The sequence below is a fragment of the Theobroma cacao genome, chromosome 2, assembly GCF_053813885.1.
Source record: "Theobroma cacao isolate CCN51 chromosome 2, ASM5381388v1, whole genome shotgun sequence".
In the NCBI taxonomy this organism is placed as follows: Eukaryota; Viridiplantae; Streptophyta; class Magnoliopsida; order Malvales; family Malvaceae; genus Theobroma; species Theobroma cacao.
This window is the reverse complement of record NC_142640.1, coordinates 5951378-5971522: the sequence shown is the minus strand read 5'-3', so window position 1 is coordinate 5971522 and position 20145 is coordinate 5951378. Positions and strand designations below refer to the sequence as shown.

The window sequence follows — 20145 nt, the reverse complement described above, 5'->3', positions numbered from 1 at the left end:
ATTTTACGCGTAAATATTGAAAATTTTATTAAATAAAATTATGTTTATTGAAAAAAAAAGAAGAGATAATTAAATAGTGAAATATTGAATAAGTTGGATATAATCAAATATTCTAAAGCTGAGAAGAGCGCCGGCCATCGCACGATGTGTTGCAGGGTTGGATTGGTATATGTTTAAAATTGATAATAAAAAGAAAGAGGAATAAAATCTCAGCACTGCAACTGTTCTGGAAACTCATCAAATCTGATATTGCTCTTCTTGCATGAGAGTAATCCCTTTTTTATGTTTCTTTCTTTGATTCATGGCCAGCCTGCGAGATCCATGTGGCTATTTAATTTTTTTTTTTGGTACATTTGTTTTAGCACTTTGGTCTAAAACCCCCTCAAGAGGACACTTTATAATTCGCATAATAATGCATAATTGCATTTATATAATCTCCCTAATCCTCATTTATTTATGTTAAATATAATTTTGATTAGGGACAACGTATAATGCTTAAGTCTAATACCACATGGTTAGGATATCCTCTGGGTATTTGTTATTATCGAAATTATATACTCAATAAAATATAATGATATGCTTTGTTGTTTAATTATGTAAAGCTTCGAGCTATTAGCCATGTTTTTTTTTCTTGATTTTCTTTTGCGGGAGTTTGAAAGGAAGTATACTATTTAACATTTACATGACTCAAGAAAAAATATTCTCATTAATTAGAATACTAGTTTAAATGGTAAAGTGAGATTATATATATATAACTAAAGAATATAAATTGGAGTTGTAAAATTTTATTTTAAATAAATTAGATTAGGCAACTTAATCCCTCCATTTTCAAAGTTAGAAGGGAGAACTAAAGGTAGAAATACACATAGGTTTTGGGGAGAGAAAAGAAAAATAATTTGATTCACTATTTTTTTTTTTTTTTGACATGTGGTCCAACAAGGGTGCTGCATGCAGCTAGGATTTCCATGGTGTAGAACTCATAAATCAATTATGGGGCATGGGGCCACATTTGGGCTTAATGTTAGACCTGGCTTATGCCGGCCTAATGCTTGGTTGGTTGCTTATTAATATAATTATAATAATATTATATATTATATAAAAACCAAAATAATTTAAACATAATTCTTTAAAAAGAGAGAAACCGGAAAAACTATTCCTTTACATATTACAAAAAATAATCGGATTTCAGATGTAGCTCTTTGGATATAAATTGGACACTACAAAGAAACAGTCCAAAAATACAAATTACGTGGAATATGTCAATATATTATTCTAATTTTCATGGCATAAACAAATTAGTTATAAAACTAATTTATGAAAAGGACAGTACCATTTAAATAAAGAAAATAATTCATAATTGTAGCTTTCTAAACCCTATGCGAAAACTATAGGTCAAGGACCACATTAAAGAAGAAAAAGAGGAGGAATATGGAAAAAGCTTGCATGAAAGGAATTTACGATTATATCATTAATTTGTTAAATAAGGATTAATGGCATAATTAATCATCAAAGTCGGCCCTTGGTGTGTTGTATAAGGTTCTTTCTCTTATTCAATTTTATTGTATTGGACTTAATGCTTAGCAAAGGGGGACCATCGTGGAATATCTTCGGAATAGTAATTAGCAACATATGTTAGTATTAGTTCATTGGAATGTGCTTTCCTCGCGCAAGTATGATTAAGAAGTAATACCAATAATATAAAGAATTAAAGACTATAGTTGTTATATTAATCTGCTTTCCCATCAAAAGAAAAACAAAGTTACCACAATCATCATTTGGATCTATTTACAGAAATTTCCATCATATATATATATATATATACAGCGATAAAATCAAAATTTTATGATTAAGGGGTAAAATTATAAATTTTTAAAAAAAATTACAAGTCTAAATCCTAAACTCTAAACCATTTAAATTTTAAAAGTTTAAGGGCAGCGGGGGCTTCAACTAAGTCCCTCCCTCCACCTATATATATATATATATGCAGAAATATTGAGATGTAAATTTAATTAAATATTTACTTTATTTTATATAAAACGCCGAGAGGATTATGTGTAAGTCACGCGGTTTGCCGGGTAACAAGCAAGAACAACTCCATCTCCGCTGGAATGGCCACGTACTTAATTTGGACTTTCGAGCATTAATATGACCTTTTCTTGATATGCGTGGTGGCATTTGCCAAGGTCTTTCCATTTTCCCCAAGACGAATATATTATATTATCAATGCAAACGAATTCTAAGTTTAATGCTGTTTTTTGTTTTTGACTGACAAGTATTATGGACTCATCAATTTTTGGAAGAAAGAGACGGAAGCTTTAAACTTATATTATGACAACGTTTGGTAAAAGAGAAGTGAAAATATATTTTTTATAATATGTTTAATTAACTTATATTATAGTATTTGTTTTGTAACAGATCACTGTAATATAAGATTGTAATATAATCATATTACAATTAAGGGATGTAATGTGATTACAGTTTAAAACTAATACAATCACATTACATTGCACTCTGTAATATTATTAAATATATTTTTATCTTTCAACTTTATTACTTTATTAAAGATATTTTGTAATGTTATAATTAAAATAAAAAATATTAAAATAAAATATATAATATAAGAATTAGAAATTAAAATATAATATAATATAAAAAATTAAAAATTATATAATATAGGTAAAAGAAATTAATAAAATATATAATATAAAAAACTATATTAAAGAAATGAAAAAAAAACATATAAGATTATAATAAGGAATGAAAATAAAATATATGCCATTAAAAATATATTTAAGAGATGTTATTATATAAAAATTAACAATAAAAATTACAAGTATATTAAACTTGTATTTATATAAATAGGAGTAATTTTAAAAATTAACAATACATTCTCAGCAAAGTACTTAAAAATCAAACGCTGCAATATTATCTTCATTGCATTTTAATTATTATTTTGCTTGTATACCAAATATTATCTACAATCATATTGCTTGCAATCATATTACTTGCAAGTATATTACTTGTAATCACATTGAATTGTAAAGTATTAAACGTCACCTTAAGGATGGCAATGGGTACCCTATAATAGGGTACCCATGAATACCCGACCTAATTATATAGGATTAAGGCACCCTATAACCGGGTTTGGGACAAATTCGAGTAGTGATTTCACTACCCAAACCCAATTATCATTTACAAATATTTTATATTTTATTATATTAATAATTAAATTAAAAATATACAATTTTTACTAACTTTGCAACCAATTCTTTTTGTTAAAAACTAACAAATATATGAAAAGTATGATAACTCTAATTATTAATATGATGACATTAATATATTTAAATTAAAAAATATTAGATTGTTAATCATGTTTAAATAATATGAATATCATATCATATTATAAAGAAATATAATTACTAATATATATATATATACTTTTAACATAAATATATATATATATATATTTACTTTCTATTTTGTTTTTTAATATTACAAAAATTATGACTTATAAATTTATTAATTATAATATATATACCATTATTTATATAAACTTATAACATATATACTTAAAGAGAACTTTTGAGATTAGAATAGTTTTGAAACCTAACTATTTTTTTTTAATTTCATTAAATTAAGGACAAATCCATATAGTTAATTAAATTAATTCATGAAACTATTATTATTAATTAACTTGTAATATTTTTCAATATATATAGTTTATATATTGTGTTAATTTATAAGAAATATAATTACTATTATATATATACTTAAATATTTTTAGTATACATATACTTTAAATATAAACATATTTACTTTTTATTTTGTGTTAACATTACAAAATTATAACTTATAAAATTATTAATTATAATATATATAACTTTATTTATATAAACTTATATATAAACCTAAAGAGAAGTTGTGAGTTTATAATAGTTATGAAATGTAGTTATTTTTTTTTAATTTCATGTAATTAAGAACAAATTCGTATAGTTAATTAAATTAATTCATGAAATTATAATTATTAACTAACTTGTAATATCTTTTAATATATATACTTTATATATATTAATGTCATTTATAAATAATATAATTACTATTATATATAAATGAGTGTGTGTGTATATATACTTTAAATTTAAACATATTTACTTTCTATTTTGTATTAACATTACAAAAATTACAACTCATAAAATTATCAATTACAATATATATACTCTTGTTTATATAAACGTATAACATATAAATCTTAAGAGAAGTTGCAAGATTATAATAGTTTAAAAACTTAGTTTTTTTTTTAATTTCTTATAATTAAGGATAAACTTATATAGTTAATTAAATTAATTAATAAAACAATGATTATTAATTGACTTGTAATGTCTTTTAATATATATACTTTATATACATTGAGTTCATTTATAAGAAATATAATTACTATTATATATGTATTAAAATACTTTTAGTATATATACACTTTAAATAGAATATAAATATATTTACTTTATATTTTGTGTTAACATTACAAAAATTATAACTAATAAATTTATTAATTATGTTTGAGATATTTGTTTTTGATTATTTAAATTTAAATTTTATTATCTATGTGTTTTAATTAACTTAATTATTAGTAAATTATATGAAATATGTAAGAGAACTATTATTGTATGTGGATATGGATTCAGGTAACTAGGTACCAATGAATAATATTTGAATAATTTTTTTACATAATCGGGTTTTTAAACGAGTTAGGGTAATTATAGGGTAGTGGGGATGTATTAGGGTTATGGTAGTAATTTTAAAAAATATTTGGGTAGTTAATAAAGTTCGGATAGTTTATTTTTTATAGAGTTCGGATACAGGTACTTTACCCGTTGACATCCCTACTTCAACTTGAGTAGATTGTTTAAAGTGGTTGGGCGCCTTAGTTTGCGGAATAAAATACGAAATAAAGTAAAAATAAAATAAAAATATTATTATGTCATTTAATTGATGGAATGAAATAAGGTAGAAATGACTATTATAACTTATTATAATATTTAATTGATAAAAATAATTTTGAAATAACAAAAGAATAAATGACAAAAAAAAATACCATTTATTATATTATATGATTATTTATTATTTTTATTTTTTAAATATTAAAATTGATAATTTATTGAATAATTTTAATTAATTTGTACATTTAAAATATTAGCTGTTTATAATATATAATTAAAAACTTAAACCGTTTATTTTTAAATTTTTTTATTTCATTTTCACTTGGAAGGAGCATTTTTGTCTTATTAATTTTAGAAGTTATTCCCTCACTCATGAAATAGCAAATACCATAGGAGTGTTATGATTAGCGAATCTTTGATTTTGATTGATTTTGGAAAAATAGAGATTGCAAGAAAATAGCTATTCCTTAGACCATTTGGCAACTAAACAAAGAAACAAATATTCTATAAGAATAAAGGGGGAATGGTTTTGCTATTGTTTCGACCAAACATATTTATAGTTTATCACCATAATTGATTTGTTAGAATGTTTTCCTAGTCTGTATTTGCATTATGTTGGCTTTAGTTAAAATATTAATGTAAATAATTAAATTTGGTGTATATCAAGAATTAGAAAATTTTTGCATAACCAACGAATCAATAAAGATATTTGATTAATTGTGAACTATCGTGATTAATGTGAAAGTAAAATGATTTGAGAAATTAACTCATTTCATTAATTTAATGAATTACAAATTACTTCACATCCAATTATTTTTTTCTATAATATATATCCATCGAGACATGGATTTATTACATTTAAAGTTTGAGTATGTATAAGAAGGAAATTAACTACAAATTCAAACAGAAAATATTTCAGCACTTATTCACAAATGGTTTCTGAGTTATAATCATTTAGAATTTAAGAAAGAAAAAAAATACAAGCAGTACTATAAAAGATAAAATGTAAAATGTATATAGTTAACCAAAGTGGATTACGCGGAACAAGGCGTGAGCCGCATGCTTCATTAAAAGTCAGCTCGTACTCGCTTTTGTAACAACAATGCCCAAAGAATTAAAAATTAGAACAAAGAGCTGTTGAAATGGGGCACTAATTCTCAATTTATTTTTGTTTTAACGTGAATGAGTTATAAATAATAGTATGAAAGCATATACATACAATCATACATAAATACATAGATATATGTACATAAATTAATCTAGAATCTCTCACATAAATCTTAATCATAGTATCCTTAAAAGTTTCCTACATGACATGGATACTTGCCTTCCACTTTGCCAGCGACAGGGGATTCGGTCAATGATTCTAGGCTAGCTAGTTTCAAACTTGAATCGAGTATAATCAAGCAGATAATCTGCTAAATAATTCGTAGTGATTACTTTACTAGTGGAAGTCATTAGTTCTATAATTCATTTTATAATAATAATAATAATAATTTCACAGGCACAGTTTAATGGTTAGAAAGAGGACCATCACTCGTGATATGGGTTTTGAATTCCACGTGTCTGGTACCTTTGGTTTAAGCAATTTATTAATTGAAACAATAATTACAAAATAACCCAGTTTAAACAAAACATTTTTCGCCTTTCAAATGTCATTCATTTCAACTCCTAAACAGTGGGGGCAAAAACAAAATGATATAAAGATCGAACGAAGGCCAAGAAAAGCTATGTAACATTCAGTTTTAACTGCACTGAAATGCTGATTTTTTGGTATCCACACCGATAAAATTTTTTTTTTTTTAAAAGGTGGAAGGAGGGGTGAATTTCTCTGCAATGTACTCGTGTTTTCTTTCCACCAATGATCATCGCTGAGGAGGGGCTGAGCAGAGAAAGGCAACTCTAACCAACATGATTCGTAGAAGCAAGTAATATAATGTCACCGATTTTGTCACAACTTTAATTAGTTACTGCTGCTCATCTTCGGCTAGTCTCTCACCAAGGGCCCTTTGTGCAATTCTGTAATACAGAATACCCATAGTAGCCATGCAGGCCCTGCACAACATAGTCGATACACTGAAATAAATATTTGCTCTATATGATGTTCATTATTTTCAAAATATAATAATCAATGGAGCAGTCTAAACTTAAGTTGTTCCATTCTAAATCTGCAGTTGATGATGCGAGAAAACCTGCGGAGTATGATTCCATCATCTAATTCTCAAGAGGAGAGGAGCAAAAGGATACAGCTAGTAGTCAGGACAAACGAACCCACAAAACCCTAAGTCATGACATACAGGGCAAGCCAGTTGGAGAACAAACCAATCTTAGAACCAACCAAAAGAACTGAATCTGCTTAGAAATATATATAAGATATTTCCCCCCCTTATTCTGCTTGATCACTCTTAGTTGGTATCCCGTCCAGATGTCCGTTGCATCACCCACATGCCACAAGCACAGATGCATACATAAAAACAAAGAGATGCATACTGATGAAATGGGAAAACGTATGCACAAGAGAGAAAGGTACATCTGTGTGTGCTTATGCAGGTTGGTTAGTTGGCATGGGCACAGGCACACATATAGATGTGGCATAGATGCTTATGCATATTCATATACAAAAAAAATAAAAAATAAAAAGAAGAAAAAAAGACACACTTACATGATTGCTATGACAAGAAGCATTTTTCTTGGATCCACCCGCGCTGATCTTTGATGCCTCAAACGACCTTCTGGGACATCATCTGCATTAGATCCGTCTTTACGTGGAGGTGCAGTCACTGGTAGAGTTGGTAATGCACTTGACCAGAAGGGAAGCAGTGCTCTGAGAAACTTATGACGAAGTGGACCTACAACAACAAATTACAAATACAATACAAGGAAACATGAATATGCGATCAGAGCACGGAATAAATTATGAGTCTTAAGAAATATTATCTTGTTTAAGTTCTCCATTAAGAACACACTTAGACAGCACCTTAGATGGATGCAATAAGAAACGCTCAGACCAAAAATAGTAGGTCAGACATTGGAAAAGTTCTAATCAATTAGAAAGCAGAATGGCTTCATGCCCCAGGGCTTTTTTAACTTACCCCTACGAGAGTACTTCTTACGATTTCCATCTTCATCATCAGCATAATATGAGATTTCAGAGTTTTGCCTATCAACATGAACTGTATTCTTTCGTGTTGTAGCCACAGGCTGGGTTTCATAGCAACATAGAACAAATAACCAAGATAAGATAACAAACAACTAACATACTGGAATTGACACATGCAAGCAAGCAAAACTTTACATGACTTGAACAATTCAGTTCACATCCAATAATTAACAAAAATCCCTTACAGCAACAGGGCTTGAAGTTTTCATGTAATTCCCAGCTGAACTAGGACCATCTATCTCCATTATTTCAGTCACCGTAAGTTTAGAAGGTCCTCCAACTGCTGAGTATCCTTCATCTTTTGCCACAGAGGGTGATAAATTCCCATCATACTCTATTCCTCCAGTTGAGGTAAAATTTATCAGTGGATCTGAAGCAAATGCAGGTGGAGGACCACGGGGTTCTGTCGTAGGCAAAGAAACAGGATGATTTCCAAACAAATTCTTCTCCACGCCAGTCTGCACAATAGCAAGTCAAGTCATTTAAAATTTATTTAAGCAGATATAATAGGAACTCAAATTGTATTTATCCTAAAAATGAGACTACAATATAAAACTGAAAGGAAGCATGCTAAAACTCCAATCAATCCAAAACATTTTTTCATTCGGTGCAGTTCTTACAGATAATCAACACATATTTATAGGTTAATTTCAGAGGCAATCGATGTTCAGTGTTTCGAAGCATCAGAAGATTGTGCGGGCACCCAAAATATTGGGAAATGCAAAATTCCAGTGACCAAATTTTGAGTTTTATAAGCTTGACATAACTTCAGAAATGAGATTTCAGAAACTTCCTTGCAGTTAAATGCTTTTAAGTGCACCAGGAAAAAAAAAGGTTTGGCCATAACAGACTTATATGGCCTACATTTATCTCAACTTTCATTGTAAGAAGTTGGTTCTGCTGATTTATGCATCTGACGGGAAATTTTCTTAGCAGAATGTAGGCCATCCATTTTGGAAACCTCTACCATGGGAACAGTTAAATCCTGCAACTGTCATGTCAAACCACTGAAAGGCCAAAATCAAGCTTGATCAGCACATGCTGAAAAGCATAACTACTGTATTACAATTTACAACTGGCAAGAGGACTTCCCAAGCACCAATGGGCAATATGATGACGAAGCATAGGATGTACTTAAGGAAAAGCAGGAGGATAGTTTGATAACCAAAATATTGAAAAAGACAAAAAGATATCCAAAGTTCACTTTAGATTTAGAATGAGCAGTTCTCTGTAACAGCCAGACCGAGCATGAATTCACCTGCATAATAGCCTCCTTCAGCAGTGAATGAAGACGGGATGCTGAATCTTTAACACTCTTGGGAGGCCATATCTGGGCAAGAAACCAAAGCAAAATGAGACAAGACAAAGAACAAACACTGACAGAAGTAAGTTATAACCAAGATCATCAGACATAACAGCTATTATCCAAAGTGTATATGTAAACAAACTGAGGAATGCCACAAGAACATTATACAGTCTTGAGTCCTTGAGTAACAGATCATAGAAATTCTTCCCACACATGAGAAAATGTTAATTACATGCTGTTCCATTTATTAATCTCCATTCTCTGCTGTTGCTAAGTCCATGAAAAAGGTTCTAGTAAATAAAGTTACTTGGAAAATTTCAGACAATCAGCAAAGGAGCTTTCATCCATTAAATACTCATATGACTAGCTCCAAAAGCAGAAGCAGCACTGCAGTAGTTTCAATTACTGTTAACGATCCCTCATCCATCAATGCTTTGAAGCCTGGAAAAATTTAGCATCTAGATGCTTCCAACCACTTGTAAGGTTCAAGTACATTGTTGCCATCAATTTTGTGAACTTTTATTTATCACTTGAGTAATACTAAACAGAAGCAAGTGGACATGAAACGGTTGACTCATTCTGATAATATAATAAACAGCTTTTAGAAAGCTTACCGAAGTAGAACATGAAGGACATGCATATCCAGCGGGTGCAGTGTGCGGAGGAAAGCTTTTGATATGTGAAACCAAGCAATTTGTGTGTATGACATCTAAAGAAGTAAAATATAACAGTAAGATTATATAGCACAACTCCAACATGCTTTATTTGCAAGAAAACAACAAGAGGCAGTATCTACATCAGTCTAATCACATACGTAAGCAACCCAATCGAGTGGTTTCAGAGCCAGCCCCCTCTTCAAGCACAGCTTGGCACTTGCAACACTTGGGAGGCCAGTCATACTCTCCATCTATTACCCATTCTGAGTAAGTACGTATCTAGAGAAAAATGGAAGGAAAAATACATTATAAGCCTCAAAACAGCATTCTACACAACATCTCCACTCAGAATTGTTTTATAACACTTTTAAATATACACAGCAGAAAAGGGCATATGCACATTATACAAAAGCTTTTTCATGATATTGCATATAATTTAGAGAAATGCACACAGATATATCATTAAAAAAAGTCAAAACCATTAATAAATCCAACATATCTGGACACATATAGTTGCAAAAAGGTTGTACATAAACCAAAATTCAATTCATGACATAAACATAATATTTACAAGTAGAGTTCTAACTCTGCAAAAGCCTCACCTATAATTAATCCAGATCCCCACCCCTCCCCCTTTCTTGGTATGGATAGAATTACTTTTGTTTTTTGCTCCTAGTCACTGTAGTATGACCACTCCTTTATTTTAATAAAGTCAAAGTTTACTTGGCAATATAGTTTTGCCTTTTGAATGCAAAATGAACAGAATGTTATAAACTTACCACACATATTTGGTGCTCAGGAAAACAGATGCATTCTCCGCAAACGGGAACCTTGTGCACGAAACAATATAACTTCGTCGCCTGAAACACCAAAGAGACATTCGTAAATCTTTGATCCAACCAACTAAATCAACTCCAAAAGTTTTCCTATGTAACACACACCTCTAAATTCATAACATATTAAGCTACATTCCACTTAAACTTCTAAATATCAAGGTCGATGTCCCTCTCCCTTCGATTCATTAATCAAAGTCATTCAAATTCGCATTTTCTAATTGAAATAATATAAAATTAAGACAACAAAGATCTGCAAAGTCGTAAATTGTTTAAGACGATAAACTAAAAACTGATAGATCTAAACCTCCAGCGATGAATTACAAATTTCTTAAAAATAAATGAAAAAAAAAATATCGACACGAAAAATTGCAAATCTACAGCTCTAAGAGTGGCAGTGAATCTATCAAGCAATAAGAAATTTGAGAACAAATGGAGAAAAAAAGAACCATACCTTGCGGCATTTGCAGACCACCATTGCATAGAGAAGCGAGCAAGAACGGGATCGACACTTGCAGTTCGATAACGTTCTGTACAAAGCTTCGGATTTTAGAAATGGATTGAGGTGAAAATTGAATGAAAATTACCTAGGGTTTAAGGTAAGCCAAAGATCAGTGAGAATAAAGGAAAGATCTGAATTGAAAGGAAATGAAAAAAATTTTATTTTACATTAGAAATTATTGACGCTCTGGGTTGGTTGACGAGTCTTTCTGTTGGTTTGCTTTGCTCCAAGCACAGAGAAACAAAACCTCCCTTCGGTTTCCGAGCTTTGCAGATTAAGATCCCGTTACGCCGTGATTTTATTTTTATTTTTCGAAGATTTATTTTTTTCTTAATTATTATATTATAAACTGCAAATAAAAAAAACAAGTTATTATCAACTGAGAAAGAAAAGAAATTCGATAATAAATGTAAGCTTTTTTAGATTGGACAGTTGAAAGGGAGTTCAAGGACGGGCTGGGCTTAAGCCTTATCTTTGTTCTTTTGGGCTAGATCCAAGTTGACTAACATGACAGGCCGGCATAGTTGCATACAATGGCATTGGTGTAATTAAACGAGTAACGAATGGGCTATTGCGTAAAAGGAAATACTTAGCTCATTTTGAATTCAAAGTTTTTTTTTTAATTTTTTGTTTATCTCCGCCGTTGGCAAAATTTGAAACAGCTTGGGCCTCTGGCCGATTCGAATAATAACAATTCTAAATTTCAAATCTCCTTCCCTCTCCGTCTCTCTCTCTCTCTTGCCCCTCACTCAGTAACAGTTCTTGCCTCTCTGAAAACCCTAGAAAACTCTCACCGTCAGTCCTTATCTATCTAACAGCCAATCAAGCGATGACAGCTGTCCACCCGCCTCCGGCCCCAGGGCGCGAGCTCTCCAACCCTCCAATGGACGGGATCTCGAACCTTCGATTCTCCAATCACAGCGATCACCTACTCGTCTCCTCATGGGATAAGGTGCTCCCTCACCATCAAATTCCTTCAAAATTTTAAGTTTCCTTTGATTTCCAGTTATCAGCTTTTTGTAATTTTTAAAATTTTTAACCATAGACTGTGAGGCTGTATGATGCAAGCGCCAATTCATTGCGAGGAGAGTTCATGCACGGTGGGCCCGTACTCGATTGCTGCTTCCACGACGATTCTTCTGGGTTCAGTGCCAGTGCTGACAATACCGTTAGGAGGTTAGTTAATTGGACTTTGGTTTTTGCCCTTATTTTTCTATTTGATTCTCGAGAATGAGTAGGAAAATAAACTTAAAACCAAGCTTAAGATTAAGCTGCTAATTTTGCAGGATAGTATTCAGCTATGGAAAGGAGGATATTTTAGGTAGACATGATGCTCCTGTGCGTTGTATAGAGTACTCTTATGCAGCAGGTTGGTTAAAATAGCTAATCTTCTCTTTCATTTTGCTTTTTGTGTTTTTTATTGCAGATTTGAAGATGATATGGCTTTGATTTTGCCATTCAAAATTGAATTTTTATATCTTTGTGTAGAATATGCTTCTGAGTTTCAATTTTTCAGAAAAGATATGGAAAAGTATTTACCTTTGGTGTAACTGAAGAAGAAAGTGAGAGGATAGAGAGTTTTCTTCACAAAGTTAAACTTAATTAGGAGATTATATCTGTAAGGATCGACACAAGCTGAATCATACTTGGATTGTTTTAATCACAAGTTCCACTGAATCCTATCATATATGAATATAACTTTTGAAGGTTAAAATAATATGTTATGCTGGTGCTATGGGATTCTCGAAGAAATTTATTCTACAGGGGTTTTGTGCTTGAGCTTCTTGTTTCATTTAAGAAAATGTCAAAATCCTTTATGTTTCGTTCCGTTGTTATAGGACAAGTGATAACAGGCAGCTGGGACAAGACATTGAAATGTTGGGATCCAAGAGGTGCAAGTGGGCAGGAGCGCACGCTTGTTGGCACATACCCACAACCCGAGCGTGTTTACTCATTATCTCTTGTTGGAAATCGTTTAGTAGTGGCAACTGCAGGAAGACATGTGAATGTTTATGACTTGCGAAATATGTCTCAACCTGAGCAACGAAGGGAATCATCATTGAAATATCAAACTAGATGTGTGAGGTGTTACCCAAATGGAACAGGTAATACTTCTTAAGTTCTGCAAGTTTTTATAGGGGCAGAAAGTAGTTATTAAAGGATTAAAAGGAAGGCTGATTATACTAGCATTTAACTAAATTTGTACCCATTATCTTTTCCGTCATCTTTTGTGTGAGATTGCTTCTCATTAGACAAGTTTATGCAGGATATGCTCTAAGTTCAGTTGAAGGGCGAGTTGCAATGGAGTTCTTTGATCTCTCAGAAGCAAGTCAAGCCAAAAAGTATGTCTCAATCAATCCATTTTAGCTCTATATCATGATATATTTGCTGGCTTGCTGGATATGTTATAGACTTTGGGAACTGGCCTGCTGATCCTACCTGTTTTTCCATCTATCATTTGCTTTTATTGATGGCTATTTTGGACTTTTGTAGGTATGCCTTTAAGTGCCACCGGAAATCTGAGGCAGGGCGGGACATTGTATATCCAGTAAATGCTATTGCATTCCATCCTGTGTAAGTTACTGGACAAGTTTTTAACTTTTTCTTTATGCTTAGATTAAGAGGCCAACCATACCAAGAAGTGCTTAAAAGAGGCTGAAAACCTGAGAATCAAGCTAGCTGAAAGATCCGTTCTGGAAGATAGTATATTAAATATATGATGTAGTATGCCAATATTGTACTTGATTATCAAAAATAATGTTAGCATTGCCTTTGAGAGCATTTTGGCTTTTTGTGTATGAGTGGCAAACATGGACAATTGAATTGACAATGAGTAATTTAAAAATTAGATTTTCATGTTGAGATGGCCAATTAGAAGTGTGCAAGACACATTGGTCATTTTTTTCTCTTATTTGATTCAAATATTGCTGAGAAAATAAAGTTATTGCAAACTTCCTCTTGCTAGTAACATCCTACATTTTGCTTCAAAGACATGAGGTTCAAGGTTTGTTGGGAATGCTTTTGAGTTGGCTCAAAACTAAAAGAATTTTGATGGAAGTTTAACAATGGATCTTGAAAATAATTAATATCAGTTTATTTCCCCTCACATGATTGCGAATTTCTGCTTTGACTTTCAACCTGCAGCTATGGTACATTTGCAACTGGAGGTTGTGATGGTTTTGTTAATGTTTGGGATGGAAACAACAAGAAGAGGCTGTATCAGGTATTGATTGGTCTGATCTGCAGTTTTATTTCACACTTAAGAGCTGATAATTTACTATTGTTACATAATGATCTTTTGTAGTATTCAAAGTACCCAACGAGCATCGCCGCTCTTTCATTCAGCAGAGATGGGCGACTGTTGGCTGTGGCTTCAAGTTACACATTTGAAGAAGGGGATAAGCCGTAAGAATTCTCTCTCTCTCTCTCTCTCTCTCTCTCTCTGACACATGAAAATCACACAAGCATACGGGATGCTGACATACTCAAGCTCTAACATTGTATCCTTTCTTCGTGCAGACATGAACCAGATGCCATCTTTGTACGTAGTGTAAATGAAATTGAAGTGAAGCCAAAACCAAAAGTATATCCTAACCCTCCAGCATAGCTGATCAAGGATCTTTACATAATTCGTGGTAATTTGAGACATGTATGTTAAATACTCTGGAAGGCTTCAGTGAATGAAGGTCTGAACTTAATCTGGGAACCTTTTTTCAATCATAGGCTAGCGTTTTTTTTTTTGTTCATACCTGTTGCTTCACATCTTTGTGAATTTATTATAATTACAATGTAGTTGCTAAGATGATTATTGTTGTTTTTTCCACTCTGTTGAAAAATGTTACTAGTTGACTTGTACTGAACATTGTTTTCAAATTTCGGTAATGCTCAGACGATCTAAAAATTCATCATTTGTACTACAATTTAAGACAATGTCTGGCTATTGGGAAATATTTCTCTGCTGTGGATTAATTCTGTTACCAGAATATAAAGCGTGGTTCCTAGGAGTGTTACAAATTCTTCATGTCATTCATTACCCCTCAGAACGCCAAAAATTCAAATGAAATTTACATGTTCCATTAGGACTCAACACTGACTACTACGATAAAGAGTGAAGCATTTGATCGGTGAAGCCAGGGCTTATCCTAAAGCGGGGGAGAAAATTAAAGATGCAGCTGCATAACAATGGCGGATTAGGGCCAAAATGATAATAACGCCCTCTGCTACTAGCCTCTATCCAAGCCTGCTGTAGAACTTTCCCAATTATTTTGGTTTTGCTCACCTCAAAAGTTTGTTGAACTTATGAAGCCGATAACATAGTAATGTAGGTTCTAGAAGAAAATCCCAAGAGTTAATAATACTTGTTGTCACTCTACAAACTTGTAAGAAGTTCTTGGATTAAAACGATCCAAAATTCAAGAAAAAAAATAAAAGACAAGATTTCTACTATAAGATAATGTCGAGTGCATTGAAACCTCTGAACCAGCCTTGTTTAGGATGCATCAGATGACTTAAATGGTTCTTTGCTTTACTAAAGCATGGCAATACAAAATCTTGAACCTCTTTTTAGACGTAATTTAACATTATATTTCATCCGAAATATAGATATACAAAGCTGAAGTGCAGCCTGTCTACAGTTTTGGACAGTGTCATTTCTGCACTGTGGGTAAAAAGCCTGATCAAATAAAAAATTATAACCAGCTACGCATAGCATGGGATATTGAACAAAAGAGCTAACTAGCAGAGAGTTTTCACTTCATGTATAGTCATGCTATACTGATACTTTTTGATCACCTAAACCCGGAAGGAGCTGCTTGTGGACCAAATCCAGCTCCTCTCCTCATTGCTTTTGATTGAGCAAGCATCTCATCATAATTCTGATCAGGAGAAAGAAAACTTGTTAAGAGGATGGCTATAGGTGCATGAAAGCTAAGGAAAAAGCATAGTGAACAGTAACAAGAATAATACCCTTTTCTCGAATGCAGCATCCCTGGAATCAATTATCTTGTCTACAAGGCCATAGTCTATGGCTTCTTGTGCTTGGAAATACTTAGGTCGCTGGACATCCTTAGCAATTTCTTCCTCGGTCTTCCCGGTGCCTTTTGCTAATAGCTCAATGTAGTACTCAGTATTTGCATCGAGTTCCTTGGCCTGAAAAAAGAAAAAGATGTATCAGACAAGAAGCTAAAACAAAAATGCAGATAAACAAAGCAACAGCATGGAGAGAGAGGGCACCTTAATCCACATATCTATGACAGCCCCACTTGATCTGTTGACTTTGGGCAGATATAACTTAGCTGTAAATTGTATAAAACAAGAGAAAGAGAACATGACCCTCATTTCTTACTATGACAAAAATCTGATAGCAAACTCAGGGGCCCTTTTGAAATCGTTGATCAGAATTTTGAGGACGAAAAGGGTTTTAAAGTTGAAAAAGAAAAGCAGCAGTTACTCTTGCTAAAAAAATTGGAGCTTTAGAAACTGAAAATACAAATAGGATATGACGCTCAACATTTTGATCTTGGCAGTCCCATAGTAAACCATTTAGTCAGGAGGCAGAATTAGAAAATTCTTAAGAAATTATTCTAAGAAGGCAGTGAATATCAATTCCCTAATCATGGCTTTGTCAACCACAGATAGAGTAGAAAATGTAAAAAGGATAGAGACCAATAACATCTTTCCCAAAAGAATTTATACTCATTTCTAAGTTACAAAGAGAAGTTGAGTCATACTGGATGAATTTGGCTGTACTGCACGAAAACCCTTGGCTCCTAGAGATAGAAGCATTGCTGCTTGACCATATGCCATGCCACAATTCACAGTGTAGACGTCTGCTTTGCAGTACTTCAGGTAGATAGACAGAAACAAAAGAAAAAATGAACAAGTTAAATTTAAAGCATGTCAAACAGCTAAATAAGGAATAATTATCCAAAACACTCTAAAATCTATACACACGAACTATTTTACTGAGCTATTTCTCATAACTCATAACTACACAGACAAATATACCCCATAATGATCATTGTGCAAGATAAAAACAAAAATCATCAGACACAAAAACCACAACTATTCTTGAACTTCTTGGACTGCTTACCTCATTCCATGGAAGATAAATTCATAACCAGATGTAATTAATATTTTAGAACAAATAATTTTTTATGATAATACTTACAGCCATGGTGTCTGCTATAGCATATGCCTCAGTTTCTGATCCAACAGTCTCCATCTTCTCATTCTAAATAGAACAGCAGCAACCAATCAGCACAGATAGGCATGCAAACTTCCAATACAGTATGTACTTTCTAATCCAGAAATATCACAATAGGATTAATGTTTCAGTGACAGTTGAGGGGACTAATCAAGACTGAGAAACGTTGTTCTAACCTGTGTCCCAGATGAATTAATGTATAAGTATATAGGCTTTGAAGGGTTATCATAATCCAACCACATAAATTGAGCAACAAGAAGTTCAGTCACTGCTGGTACAATCTGCACCAACAAGAGAGAAAAAATATCAAAAAATGAGGAAATTTAGCCAACAGCCAAGATTACAAGTGAGATATGGTATGAAGCCTCACTGGCATTCCAAGATAACAAATCCGAGCATCTAAGAGCAATGAAGGCAAATCAGGAGGAGCAGTTCTAGGCCTTCCATATCCTCTAGCCCCTCCACGATACATGCTTACACTCATACTATATTTTGAAGGACCTCTATCATTACTGCCTGACATACTCCACATCCCTCCATTATCCAAATAGTTCCTAGCAGATGAGATACTTTCCTGGAAAGGTTGGAACCGTTAGTAAATTGCTTTGTAAAACTAAATTAGAAACCACAAAGTCTAGGTTCTTTAGGATAAAATGTTATATAGCAAAATGGTTTTGATTCTTATCATTAATTTACTGCATTAATCATCATCTACGAACTCAGATATTAATAAAGATTAAAGAAGCAAACCTCAGTAACTCTTTCTGATTGTCGACGGACGGGATTATCTTCAGTCATGAACATATCCATTTGTGAAGGACTAAGACCATAAAGATATTGCGGCACATTTTTAAAATTGTCCATCACTACAAACAAAGAAGATAGACATAAAAACCTTAATTGTCTTACCATTAGATGAAACTCATTCAAAGCAGCTAGTGATAACTTCATAATTCAAATAAGGCATTAACCATCAGAGCTCCAATTGCCGAAGTAAAAAGTCTCTCGATATTTTATGGATTCACTAATCTATTTCAGAGGATTTCATTACTTCATTGATTCATTTGAACATATTTATATCATTGATTCCATGTTCATGCCAGTCCCAATATTCACAGTAGCTTCAAATAATGTTTCCTATACTGTTCCAATAGAAAAAAAAATCATATCTTGCACTAAACTATTGTTCCTAAGTCCTATTGACTAGCAATTGCCCACTTCAAAAATCTAAATTTGTAAGGAAAAAAAATTAAAATTAGAATTTATAAAGAAACTAAAAAAAAAGTAAAACAATTAAATGTTCTTCGGTTTGAACAGCAATTAATAACAAAAAAGGGGGAAAGGGGTGGTGGGCATTAACGGAAGATAGAAGGAGTGAAGAAACTGACATCCATCTTTGAGATTTTCTTGTCTGAACTGCTTGGGGATGTGGTCGAGTGACTTGGCAAAGGGAGACGTGTAGCATCTGTGCGCCGTGGGCTTTCGAGGATGGGGCTTCAAGAAGAAGAGCTTGGTGCCGGAGAGGAAACACGATTTCGACAGCCGGATGTTAGGACCCACCGCTTCCGGGTTTGGAGCCGTTAGAGGTGAGAGCAGCGAGGTGGCCATGAATTAAGAGACAGGGAAACAAACCCCCACAAAACACAGAGATTTGAAGGCTGAAGCAACTGTTTGTGTTAAGTGAACTCCCAACTAGAAATAGAAGTTTCAGGTTTTTCCAATGTCAAAGGATTTTGCTTTTGTGTAAACAAGCGCCCTCCTCTATTTTATTTTTTTTTCTTTTTTCACTCTTTATTGTGTTATTAAAAATTTAAAATTTCTTTTCTTGTGCAAAAACTAATAATAGAAATAATGTTATTAAATATTCATAATTTTTAAACTAATAATGAAATATTTAAAAATAATGTTAAAATATCAGATTGACCTAATTATTTTTTATATAAAATATTCATAATTTTTATTTATATTTCATATTCTTTGCGAATAATGGAATTGTTCATATCCTAATTATTTTAGATTTCGTTTCAAAAAAAAAAAGAAAAATATTGCCAGTAATTCAAAAAGAAAAATGATTTCATCAACTTAGTTATGTGAAAATTATCATAAAAATTTGGTATGACTTAACTATAACTGCATTAATCTAATTCACGGTAAATAAATAAAAATCATTTTAAAATAATTTAGTTTGACAAATTTGAATTTTCATCAAAACACTTTTCTTTCATTTTTTCTAGAAAACTTAAATGAATATTCTTGTCCTCTTTTTCTAAAATATCATAAGCAAAGGATTGTAAGGCTTAGTTTTTTATGCTTTGTGATTTTTAAAATTATAAATTTAATAATTTAATTTTAAATATAGCTCTAATAAGCATTTACTAAGCAAAAAATGTTAAATTTTTCGAATTAAATCATATAAAAGCAATTTTTATGTAATTGTTATGAATTAGGATTATGTGATTGTAGCTCAGTCATGTTAAGATTTTATGATAACTTGCATAAAATCAAATCCATGGGGCCATTACTCTTTTCTAAAGACAATGGGTTTC

The 20145-nt window shown here is 32.0% G+C and overlaps 3 protein-coding genes across 5 annotated transcripts; 1 reads left to right on the top strand and 2 right to left on the bottom strand.

Moving 5' to 3' along the window:
* Positions 1-6500: 6500 nt before the first annotated feature.
* Positions 6501-11703, bottom strand: LOC18608078 (RING/U-box superfamily protein). Of its 3 annotated transcripts, none has more exons than XM_007042567.3 (10): positions 11562-11703; positions 11347-11422; positions 10839-10919; positions 10218-10338; positions 10018-10112; positions 9356-9427; positions 8283-8555; positions 8030-8138; positions 7600-7786; positions 6501-6992 (listed from the first exon to the last, which is right to left on the bottom strand). In XM_007042567.3, exons 2-10 carry the CDS (start codon positions 11368-11370, stop codon positions 6905-6907), a joined length of 1050 nt encoding a protein of 349 aa, XP_007042629.1. In that variant the 5' UTR covers positions 11371-11422; positions 11562-11703; the 3' UTR covers positions 6501-6904. The 3 variants fall into 3 exon arrangements, with proteins under 3 accessions (XP_007042629.1, XP_007042630.1, XP_088660155.1); XM_007042568.3 differs by having other exon boundaries at positions 11347-11479; positions 11562-11698; XM_088804029.1 differs by lacking the exon at positions 11562-11703 and having other exon boundaries at positions 11347-11510.
* Positions 11704-12081: 378 nt separating this feature from the next.
* LOC18608077 (mitotic checkpoint protein BUB3.2) lies at positions 12082-15314 on the top strand. The gene is made up of 9 exons (XM_007042566.3): positions 12082-12346; positions 12440-12570; positions 12681-12763; positions 13233-13499; positions 13661-13736; positions 13888-13968; positions 14539-14617; positions 14699-14799; positions 14914-15314. The coding sequence occupies exons 1-9, from the start codon at positions 12224-12226 to the stop codon at positions 14999-15001; spliced, it is 1029 nt and encodes a 342-aa protein (XP_007042628.1). The 5' UTR covers positions 12082-12223; the 3' UTR covers positions 15002-15314.
* A 640-nt stretch (positions 15315-15954) lies between these two features.
* On the bottom strand, positions 15955-19371 carry CLPR1 (CLP protease proteolytic subunit 1). Its single transcript, XM_007042565.3, has 9 exons — positions 18988-19371; positions 18350-18465; positions 17970-18173; positions 17776-17880; positions 17564-17626; positions 17124-17235; positions 16627-16688; positions 16360-16542; positions 15955-16268 (listed from the first exon to the last, which is right to left on the bottom strand). Exons 1-9 carry the CDS (start codon positions 19205-19207, stop codon positions 16182-16184), a joined length of 1152 nt encoding a protein of 383 aa, XP_007042627.2. The 5' UTR covers positions 19208-19371; the 3' UTR covers positions 15955-16181.
* Between the last annotated feature and the right edge of the window lie 774 nt (positions 19372-20145).

Excerpts from the sequence above, each read along its gene's own strand:
- LOC18608078 (XM_007042567.3), bottom strand. The coding sequence starts at position 11,370 with ATGGTGGTCTGCAAATGCCGCAAG. Across the intron at positions 10,920-11,346 it reads TGGTCTGCAAATGCCGCAAG|GCGACGAAGTTATATTGTTT; the intron begins GTATGGTTCTTT and ends TTGGTGTTTCAG. Across the intron at positions 8,139-8,282 it reads AAACTTCAAGCCCTGTTGCT|CCTGTGGCTACAACACGAAA; the intron begins GTAAGGGATTTT and ends TATGAAACCCAG.
- LOC18608077 (XM_007042566.3), top strand. The coding sequence starts at position 12,224 with ATGACAGCTGTCCACCCGCCTCCGGCCCCAGGGCGCGAGCTCTCCAAC. Across the intron at positions 13,500-13,660 it reads GTGTTACCCAAATGGAACAG|GATATGCTCTAAGTTCAGTT; the intron begins GTAATACTTCTT and ends AAGTTTATGCAG. Across the intron at positions 13,969-14,538 it reads GCTATTGCATTCCATCCTGT|CTATGGTACATTTGCAACTG; the intron begins GTAAGTTACTGG and ends TTCAACCTGCAG.
- CLPR1 (XM_007042565.3), bottom strand. The coding sequence starts at position 19,207 with ATGGCCACCTCGCTGCTCTCACCTCTAACGGCTCCAAACCCGGAAGCG. Across the intron at positions 17,236-17,563 it reads CTATAGCAGACACCATGGCT|TACTGCAAAGCAGACGTCTA; the intron begins GTAAGTATTATC and ends ATCTACCTGAAG. Across the intron at positions 16,543-16,626 it reads TCATAGATATGTGGATTAAG|GCCAAGGAACTCGATGCAAA; the intron begins GTGCCCTCTCTC and ends TTCTTTTTTCAG.